This window comes from Galeopterus variegatus, unplaced genomic scaffold (genome assembly GCF_000696425.1).
Source record: "Galeopterus variegatus unplaced genomic scaffold, G_variegatus-3.0.2 Scaffold520, whole genome shotgun sequence".
In the NCBI taxonomy this organism is placed as follows: domain Eukaryota; kingdom Metazoa; phylum Chordata; class Mammalia; order Dermoptera; family Cynocephalidae; genus Galeopterus; species Galeopterus variegatus.
Window position 1 is genome coordinate 147121 of NW_007726631.1, and position 11112 is coordinate 158232.

General features: G+C 41.6%; 1 protein-coding gene across 1 annotated transcript in view; it reads right to left on the reverse strand.

The window, feature by feature from the left end:
* RNF125 (ring finger protein 125, E3 ubiquitin protein ligase) overlaps window positions 1-4846 on the reverse strand; it is a 34184-nt gene extending 29338 nt beyond the window's left edge. Inside the window, exon 1 of the mRNA XM_008569611.1 lies at window positions 4289-4846. Within this exon, the coding sequence (XP_008567833.1) occupies window positions 4289-4452 (164 nt within the window). The 5' untranslated portion in view covers window positions 4453-4846. The remainder of the gene's footprint in view (window positions 1-4288) is intronic.
* Window positions 4847-11112: the final 6266 nt, after the last annotated feature.

Here is an 11112-nt window from a genome sequence, read left to right on the forward strand (position 1 = left end):
CCCAAAGACCAGACTAAAAGTCAAAATGGAGTCACCCCTGCTAAATTCCATGTCACAAAGCCTAAACCAAGTTTTGGTCTGACAAGAAATCAGGAGAGAGTATAGCCAGTTTCCTAAACAAGCCAGTTTAAATGTTCAGTAAACATGATAATGAAGTTCCCTTTGCTTTAATCCTTAAACAAAAAGGATAGCCTAAGTAACTTCACGTTAAATAAGGAGTTATTTTTCCATTGTTCTGTCTTGGTGTCCGCACCTTATAAGGAAAATAACTTTGAAATGACCAATCCGCTTTTTGGTTTTTGTTTCAGCTTTCTTCAGCATTTTCTATAAAACCAACCTCCTCTGCTTGGCTCATTGGAACACATTCTACTTTATGGAATCACAATAAAGGTAACTGACATCTTTAAATTTGTTGCAATTTTGTCCTCTGACAGAAGATATTTTGTAGATGTGGTTAACATCTACAATCACTTGACTTTAAGTAAAGAGATTACCCTTGATAATGTAAACCAATTCCTTAAAACCTGTCTCTTACTGGTGGTTTCTCTGGAGAAACCTCACTAATAGATAATAAATAACTAGATAAATATCTATAATAAATAGTGGGATAAGAAGCTTTAATCTTAGGTTTAAAAAAAGGCCTTTGGAAAATACATAAAAGAAAAAAAAGGCTTTTGGACTGCACAACTCCAGTAAGAATGAAAACACTGATGTATATTTCTGGATCAGTTTAAAACTCATCAGGAAGACTCTCAGACTCTACTCAGAGAACCACCAATTTGGTGCAGGTTTTACTGCTCATACTTAACCACAGATGGAAACATTTTAATCCACTTACCTGAAAGCAGTTCAGAATTATCCTCAACAGAGTTTTATTTTTAAAAACTATGCCCAGGGCCGGCCCGTGGCTCACTTGGGAGAGTGTGGTGCTGGTAACACCAAGGCCAAGGGTTCGGATCCCTTTATAGGGATGGCCGGTTTGCTCACTTCGGAGAGCGTCGCGCTAACAACACCAAGTCAAGGGTTAAGATCCCCTTACTGGTCATCTTTTTAAAAAAAATTTAAAAAATAAAAACTACACCCATTCTATGACTTAGAGCAGTTATATTAAACTCAGTTCAATGGAGATGTGGCTTTCTACCTTATAATATGTCCCGTTAGTACTTTGATCTCTTAGGCTCTCTCTCAACCTCTAGACATTTTTAGATAACTCTCCTGCCTCCAGCTCTGACCTCTTTACCCAAACCTACTCACCCAGTGCCTCTGGGATATTTCCATGTGGGTATCTCCCTACCAGATTGCTGCATATTTAACACACAGACCCATTCATGAGTTCTTCAGCTTCCTCCTGAGCCAAATTCCTTGCCCCTCTTTTTCATCGGGTTTTAAAACCTAGTTGTTATTTTTGACATTTTTTCTCCCTTGTATCCACCATATCCAATCTGATAACTAATTTCTTTGAATATTTCTTTAAAAGGTAAATCAGATTCCTTTTTAGTTCCATTCATATAGCTTCAACTTACCTACCCCCTCTTTCCCCAGCTCCCTGGTTATAGAAGATAAGGAAGAGGTAAGAAGACTTTAACCCCAAATGTAATTTTACAACTGATACAGCGGTATAAATAAAGTCCATTTAAGATAATAAAACATTAAAATGAAACTTCCTGAAGTCCACCAAAAGAAGAACTAAACTAGAAGTAAGGCTATCTAGGACATCTTGGAAAAGTCATAATGTACTTTTTGTGGCCCAGTTTTCTTCCAAAAGAAGTAGAGATAAATAATATCTGTTTATTGGGGGTTTACTTGTGGAATGACTGAAAAAAATAGAAAACATGTTTTGAGATTTTATTGGGGGCTATTTTTATATTTTAAATACCTATAAAAATTCCATTACTCACCCCATTTTACAAATGAGGAAACTGAGATTCAAAGAGATTAAGCACCTTGGTGGTCACACAGCTGACTAGTGGCAGAGCTGAATTTCAAATCCAGCTATTTGTAAGGCCCACAGTTCCTTCTGCATCACAATACCATTTATAAAGTGCTATCTACATATTCATTCAAGGTATTGTTGTCATTGTTAAGCTTGTTTGACTTGAAATAGGTTTACAAACAGAAATCAGCATAAACAACCTAGTTCAACAAATTTGGAAACCTGGCTTCAATATAGGATAATGAAATAGGTTTTGTTTGCATTTCCTCATTTTCCAACTTAAGTTCAATGGAAAAGAGAAATTCATTTAGAATGCACAAATGGTGTTAATGTTCAACAATCTCCGGTGCAGAAGGGACTCTGGTGAACATTTATAAAATGGAAGGGGCCCAAGTAAGTTTGCCAAAAGGAGGAATATGGAAATTCTGCCCACAGACAGAACAATGGACATAGATTTGTCAAAACAAAGAACAGTAAAGTGAGGGAAGGCAATTTGTCCAGCCCTTGTTATGCTATTTTATGACTATTTTTCCAATTGCTGACTTCCTAATCACTTTAACAAAGAAAAAGATTAAACAAAACATTTAACATTTTGCAAATGTATATTATCCTTTAATAGAAGAAAAACACTGTAAATGTTAAGATAGTGTTCAAAATCCAAACCAGGGAAACAATCTCCAGTCAGATAATTATAATAGCAAAGCTGCCCATTCAAGTTCTACAAAAAGAAACTTCAAGACTCCATGCCCACTGCTCATCTTTGGCACAACTTTAATGCTAATATAGATTAAATTTAAATATAATTATCCTTAGGTTATTATTGCCTTGAACTAACAATATATTTCATACCACTACACAACAGCAGCATCTTAGCTTCCATATTGGGCTCTGGATATTAGCTACATCTGGACAGCTGGAAAAACAACATTAGTAATCAGCAAGCAGGTAAATTTAAGCCTCGAGTTTAAAGTACAACACTGAAACAACAGGCCCTGAAAATACAGCCAAAAAATAATGTCCGGAGCACTCGCTGCACATTTTCCTCCCTGGCTCACTGATGGGCAGTCGTGAAAAACTGCTTCTCAGGTTCTAGGCTATAGGTGTCAAGGACCGCCTAAGTTCTTTTAAAAACCTTGTGTGCACTTGCATTTATAATATGGTACTTTTTTTCCCCCCCAGTAAGTCAAAAGCCTACAAACCAAGGCGGTATTGCCCTAATGCTTATATATATATAATAATACTATAGTTAGACTGCCGGGCAGAGGGACATTAAGTGGGCTTCCGCTCCCGATCTGTGCGCGCGCACACACACAGTCACACACACACACACACACACACACACAGTCACACACACGCACCCATGCATCCACGAAAAAATCTCCTAAGTAAACAGAGAACACAAATTCGCAGATACAACTTCCGCTACCAGTTAATCAAGCACACGTTAAGGACGTGCCAACTTTATACGGAAACTTTTGAAAACCTTCTTAGAAACTACCACGGCTTTGCACTAACAGCGAGTTTTAGTTAAATAGTACGTGATTTTTAAGAAAGATGTTTTAATCTATACTTTCTATCAGTTTGTGGAGGCGGTGCGTAAAGCAGGTAGTCTGCATCCTCCTGTCACTTTGTGGTTGGCTTTTAAACGGCTGCATTCACGGGCTTGGTGCTAACGTTCCAGCCCCCAACCCCACCCTAGGTTGCTAAATTCTAACGACTGCAGTGTCACTCGGGCGCTCCCGTTTGACTTGACGATCTTTGAGGGGTCTGGGTGTCTGTGCTGGGAAAGGGACACGAGGGTGGGGGTGGATGGACAGTTTGCACAGATCCTTGTTTGCTCAAGAGACAAGGCTGTGTGGGCGTTCTGGAACACGTGCACAGCTCCAGCAAAACAAAACCAACCCGGGTTCCTGGGGGAGAGGAAAGCGCAGCCCGTTCAACCGAGTTCAGCGGGATAACTGTGCTTTGCGGGAGCCCACTGCCTTGTGGCCGGGCGTTCGTTTCCTTCCGGTGCCCACACAGGTGCTTGTTCTCCGGCCAAGAGCAGCCTCCCCAGCTGGCGAGTCCTGGCTCTCGACGGGACCCGCGCCTGGATCCCTATCCCTGGAGCTCTGCATCTGGGTTTCGGGAGGAGGCAGCTCTAGGGGGCTGCAGGGCCCGCTTGCTTCTGCTCCCTCCTCCCGAGATCCCGTGTCCCCTTCCGACGGGTCCAGGTCTTTTTCTGCAGCAGTTTCCTAATGCGCGGGCTTCTGTTACCTCTCCGCCATCCGCCCCTCCCTTCCCCCTGCCCTGGGCTCCTCCAACATCTCCCTCCCAGGGGGATGGGGGCGCCAACCAACCTCCCCTAGCACTTACACGTGGCCACAACGGGTCCGCACAGGCTGGTGCAACACCTCAAGGCACACTGAACAGTCGAAGGACGTGACGGGCAGTTCGGAGTGCCCCCTGCGCACCAGGGTCCGCGGGGCAACAGAGGCGGACGCGGATTTGCCGCTATCGCTGCTGAGCACGGAGCCCATCGCTGCGCCTCTCGCCCAGACAGCTGCCAAGAGCTCAGTGCCTGCTGCCGGGTTGTTTTGTTGTCCTGCGGTGGAGGAAGGAAGTCCCGGCCCAGCTCTGATCGCCGCCTCCCAGCGCGCCTAGCTAGCGCAGCCTAGAAGCAGCCTCCGCCGCTGCGCCCAACCTCGGTCTGGGGCAGGCAGAGTGCGCGGCCGCGGGTCTGAAATTATCTTTCCGGAGCTGCCTGGGTTGGGGCGCGGAGGCGGAGGCGGCAGCCGCAACCCTGCACCGTGCAACGTGTTGCGCTCTTGGGAGGATTGAAACCTGAAACCACAACTGCAGAGAAGAGGACCTGCGCTGGCAGTGAACCTTCCGGGCTATGACACACAGCCTCAATTCCCCACTGCCGCAAGTTAAGGAAAGTGCAGGCCTGGTCGTGTTCTATGGGAATCAGAGAACATCCAATTGTAACGGAATGGTCCTTATCACTGTTGCAATCATAACAAACTATAAAGATGATCTGTGGCCGATGGAGCGTCTCCTAAGACAGCGCTAATCACTAGTTCGGTCATTTTATCAATACTCCATTAGTGGAGAGGTTACATGGGTTAGTGGAAAGAGCCCCAGAGATCCGGATTCGAATCCTAGCTTCAGGCCTCGGATTCTAATGCTAAATTCTATGACCCGCCAGTCTCCTCGCTTCAGGATTTCCTCTGCCGTTTGTACTCTCCCCATGCCGCCCATCCTTTCAACATGACCAAAGTGTTCGTAATCATTAATTCACGCATTTAAAGAAGGCTTTCTTAGTGCTCACTGCGTGCCAGACTTCGTTCTGGTGATGGGGACACAGTCCTCAACAAGCAAACAAAATCCCAGTTCTCACAGAACTTACCTTTGTTATTAAAAAAACAAAAACCTTTTATTTTGAGATAATTATAGATTCACATGTAGTTGTAGATACATAATCCACAATAATACACACATACAGTATATACATACACTAATACATATGAGTACATAATATTCCCATAAACTTCATCCAGTTTCCCCCAGACTTTACTTTTAATGAGAAAATATAAACAATCAACTAATAAATACATGAACAAGATCATTTCAGATGATAAGAGCCACAAAGAAGATAAAACAGTGTGGATGGGGGAAAGGATAAGAAGGTCAGAGAAGACTTCATGGATGAAATGACATTTGAGCAGAGTTATGAACAATGAAAAGGAGTCAGCCATGCAAAGATTTAGGAAAAAGCTTGATAAGCCCCGGGAAGAGTGAATGAGGCAGGAACAAAGAACAGAAAGAAAGTGGAGCATAGGTGGGCAGAAGGGTAGATGAAAGACAGCTACAGGGCTGGCTGGTTAGCTCAGTTGGTTAGCATTAAGGTCAGTAGGGGTTGGGGTGTTAAGGGACGCCCCAACCCCTACTGACCTTAACATTAGGGTGCCCTGTTACAACACAAAGGTCAGGAGTTCGGGTCCCCTTACCCGCAAGCCGCCAAAAAAAGAGAGAATCATTTGTATATTTATTTGTTTATTTTTGGCAGCTTGTGGCAAAAGGAGATCTGAACCCTTGACCTTGGTGTTATCTGTACCTCGTCATACCAAGTGAGCAAACCAGGCAGCTCATCATTTGTATCTTTAGAAGATAAACAAAAAACCTTCCCTCGATCCCACTTGTCCCTCAGCTCCTGCCCTGTGTCCTCTTTAAGGCCAGATCTCTTGATCTGATTCTCTGCCTTTTATGTCTCCATTTCTTAATTATCCACTCATCCAGTCTGGTCTGTGTCCTGAACCAACCACTCCATCTCCATTTGTCCAAAAATTGTTTCATCATCAGTGTCACTGGTGACCATCACTGTGGCTAATTCCAATAGATTCTTTTCAGTCCTTTCTTGCTTGATCTCACAGCTATACTTGTCAATGCTGACCACTTCCTCTTTCTAGAAATACTCTTTGGTTTCCCTTTTTTCTTTCTGGCTGTGCTTTCTTGGTCCTCTTTGCTGGCATCTCCTTCTCCACTGGCTGTGTGCTAGAGATCCTAGGGTTCTGTCTGAGGACCTTGAGGACCATTTTCATCCCTCTTGCATTCCCTAAAAATCTGTAAAATCACATAGATTCAGTCATTCTCTAGGTTCCAAAGACTTTCAAGTCTTTATCTCCACCCCAAGCCATTCAAATACCCAACTGCTTACTTGACGTGACCACTTGACATAGACAGCCTCAGCTCACTGTATCCAACAATGAACTCATTATATTAGCAATAACTTCCCACCTGCTCCTCCTCCAGTGGTTGATCTCTTTGTTAGCAAATGGCACTACAATTCACCTTGTAGCTCAGCCCACCTGGAAGTCATCCTTGATTTCTTCCTCTTTATCTTCATTGAATCAATCAGAATCACAATTCTGCCTCTAATATGTCTCTTGATAGTTCTTGAATTGGCTCATTTTTCTCTGTTTCAATGGCCAACACTTATTTAGTTATTTTTATTTTGGCAGCTGGCTGGTGTGGGAATCTGAACTCGTGACCTTGGTGTTATCAACACGCCATTCTAACCAACTGAGCTAACCAGTAGCCCCACTTATTTAAAATCATTTCATTCTTTTGTGTGACTTACTGCAATAGCTCCTAACTCCTCTACTTGTATACACTATTGCCACTCTCAGCTCTTTTTTGTTTGTTTGATTTTGGCAGCTGACTGGTACAGGGATCAGACCCTGGACCTTGGTGTTATCAGCACCACACTCTAACCAACTGAGCTAACCGGCCAGCCCATTTTAACCTTTTATACACATAGCAACTAAAGTGATCTTTTGAAAAGCAAACATCTTGTGTCACCTCATGCATAAACCCTGTGATGGCTATCCATAATCCTTAGGATTAAATTCCAAATCCTTAACATGATCTACAAAGTCCCACATGATCTGACTCTTTCAATAACTATAATTAGTTAAGATATCTTTGGTGGCAGGGAATAGAAATTCAAAGAAAAGTGTTGTAGTCAATAAGGATATTTATTATCTAATACGGTAAATTAGTTCTGAAGTAAGCAGTTCCAGGCTTGGCTCAGCAGCTGAATGATGTCCTTGAGGCCTCTGCCCCTTGCTCTCCCCAATGTGTCAATAGTGTCTCTTTCACGGCTGAAAGATGGTAGTGACAGCTCCGACAATGACATCTACACACCACAATCTCCAAAAAGAGAGGAAAGGATCAGATTTCCTCTTTGTAGCTAGCTCTCTCTTCTTTCTTATGGAAGGAAAGTTTCCTAGAGGCCTTTTTCTGCAGACTTCCCTTCATATCTCATTGGTCTAAATTGGGCCACATTATCATCTCTAAATCAGTTACTGGCCAAAGAGAATAAGAGTCCTCTGATTGGCTTAAACTCATGGATTATTCTGTAGGGCTTGGCACCTCAGCTATCTGAAATAACCTAAATAGGGTTCTTTTACCAAGAAAAAAAGGGACGAGGCAGTTGCATAGACCAACAGTAGGGTCTCTCAAAATAATCATGTTTGGCTTCATCCGCCATCACTTTCCCCTTTATTTTTCATGCTCCTAAATTTCTCTTCTTTTTTCTATTCCTTGAGCATGCTAAGTTGTCTCTGACCTTAGGGCCTTTACACATGTTTTTTGTTGTCTTTGGCCTTAACACTTCCTACCCAACAATTTAGAACTCTCAACTCAACTTTCTCCCACTCAAATTTCAGGTCTTAGTTTGTAAACCTTTCTCCACCACATTCATTTTATACTATTTCCTTGCTTCTTCCATAGCCTGCTGCATTTACCTTTCTATTTATCCTGCTGTGGCTTCCAAGGGCTAGAGATAATGGATGTAAAGTAGCTGGCATGTAGAAGGTGATTAATATATTTATATTTATATATGAACTTCAATAATAATCTGTCAAGGTAAATTTTATTATTTGTACACAACCACATGTATTGTATACTATCACTTACGTTTTTAAAAGATTATACATGTGCATACACATATGTGTGTATGTATTTGTGTGTGTGTGTATATACTATACACATATATACTGTTATATGCATATCAGTGTCTTTAAAAAGATACACAAGAAATGAGTAACTATGGTCGTCTCTAGGGAAGAGAACTGGTTGCTGGGGAACAGGAGTGAGAAGAAAGACTTACTGTATATCTTTTGCACACTTTGAAATTTGTACTATATGTACTGCCAAATCAAATATCAACAGATAAAAATCAATAATTTTAACACATATGTACTTTAACTCAACAATTCTACTCTTTGAACCAAAGTGTGGACAAACATGTATACAAGGAGGCATAAACAGGAATGTTCTTGGAAGCATTGTCTATAATACCAAAAATATACAACTAAAAATATTTCCATTCATAGAGGGATAATTAAATATATTACAGTATATACATAAAAAGGAATGCAATGCAGCAATTACAAAGAATGAGCAAACATTTCTTTTCTTTTTTGGCAGATGGCTGGTATGGGGATCTAAACCCTTGACCTTGGTGTTGCAACACCGTGCTCTAACTAGCTAAGCTAACTGGTCAGCCCTAAGAAAATGTTTTTTTTTTTTCCTTTTTGTCTTTTTTCGTGACCGGTAATGGGATCGCAACCCTCGGTGTCACGCCCACACCGCGCTCAACCAGTGAGCGGACCGGTCTCTATATGGGATCCGAACCCTTGGCGGGAGCGCCGCCACACTCCCAAGCGCAGCACTCTACCAAGTGCGCCACCAGGCAGGCCCACCTAAGAAAATGTTTTGATAGCACTTAACTGTGTATCACGTATTATTCTAAGCACTTTATATGTGTTCACTCATTTAATCCTCATAATAACCTTGCAAGATAGGTAACTAAGGGCTGAGCCTGTGGCGCACTCAGGAGAGTGCAGCGCTGGGAGCGCAGCAGCGCTCCCACCGCGGGTTTGGATCCTATATAGGGATGGCCGGTGCGCTCAGTGAGCGCAGTGCCGCTGGTCTCAAAAAGGACAAAAAAAAAAAAAGATAGGTAACTAATATTATCATTCTGATTTTCCAGAAAAACAGGTGCAGACCAGTTTAAAAGCTGCTTCAGGTCACGTTTATGGTAAAAATCAGAGCTGTGAGTTGAACCCAGAAAATCTGGCTTTTAATGTGAATGACCTTAACCACTCTGCAACATTAGCCCTCCTTTATTTGGGTTAGCTTGAAGGTTATCTCTAAGGCACTGTTAAGTAAAAAAGGATGCTATTAAGAATACAAAAATCAACATGATAAATTCTGTGGAGGATACTAACATTTATAAAACAAATGTATTTCACAGGGCCTAGCTTCCAAAGCCCTGTAGTTTCAGGTATGGCCTAACTTTTAAAATTACGTATAGAAGTATTAAGCTTGCAAAAGACAAGAAACTTTCCCCAGGCTAAAGTCTCTGTTGTAGATAAAGAATTGTAACACAGCAAAATTGCTGGCTCAAAGGACAGATGTCCTTGGTGCAAGTTAACCTACTGATTGATATGTTAAAAAAGTTACTTGATTGTTATGTAAAAATATTAAGGAAATAGCTGTAGGAAAAGACAGTGTTTGCTAAGAAGAAGCTTTCCTTGGTGGATTGACTTAACCTTTTACAAATGGCATTATGGAATGTCACTTTATTTCACTGATGTTACTAGTTTCCATTGTTAAAACTATACTTAACCATAACTCTGCCCATGTCCTTGAGTTCTTTGTAATGATTAAATCAACTGAATTTTCTTGTGAAACTTCCTTGTCTTTACAATAAAAGGGAGAAGCTAACTTTGAATTGGAGCTGTCACATTCAATTTTCCCTCCAAATGCGGAAATTACAGAAGTGCAGTCCTTCCGGGCCTCTCAATGCATACATAATGCTTTGAGCAATCACGTAATTCTTTTTTATGTCTCCGTTACACAAGGGGAAGTGTAACAAAATTCTTCTTATGGAGAAAAAGCATTATATATTTCTCATTTGGGAAGGCTGTGCATATACTTTCAAGCTTCTTTCTCTTGCTAAGTGAGTGACCTTGGCAAGTTTCTTCTTTGGTCTTAGTTTCCTCATCTGAAAAACAGACATTGTTTACCTGTAGAATTGTGAGAGGTTGAGTGCAATAATGATGAAAGCCTTGGCTCATTGCCTGGCAAATAAATAAATAAGTGTTAGTTCTCTGTCTGACTTCATTCATTCTGTAAACTTTCAGTGAGAGCCTATTTGGTGTCAAGCACCTAGACATTTGGGGCACAGGCAGGAACAAAGACCAATGAGGTGAACAGCTGTTGTATTTGGCTGTCAAGCATCTCTTCACTTGCTTCTGCAGTAACAGCACCACACACCCTTCCTTTGGAAGAATTTTTCTTTCATCATCCCAGATTTTAACAGTTACTATTTTGATTGATTACTGTGGACAACACACAATGTTAAAGGCAATGTATGTGTGTGTATGTTTCAGTGTCATAACAGTGACTTTGGTCAGATTGTCACTCACGATCTCCGTTTTTTATCCTTCATGGCCCTTTCCTGGCATAGGTAGGAGTTCCTGTTGCTGTGATCTACAGCTTCCTTAGTGTCTGCCCTTCCTAAGCATAGTCGATACACTTTCTTTTATCTCCTAGCTACGCAGCATCTTGTCAATACTTTTTTCTTTCTTGCTTAATTTATTCAGAGTTGAATTCTGTTACCTGCA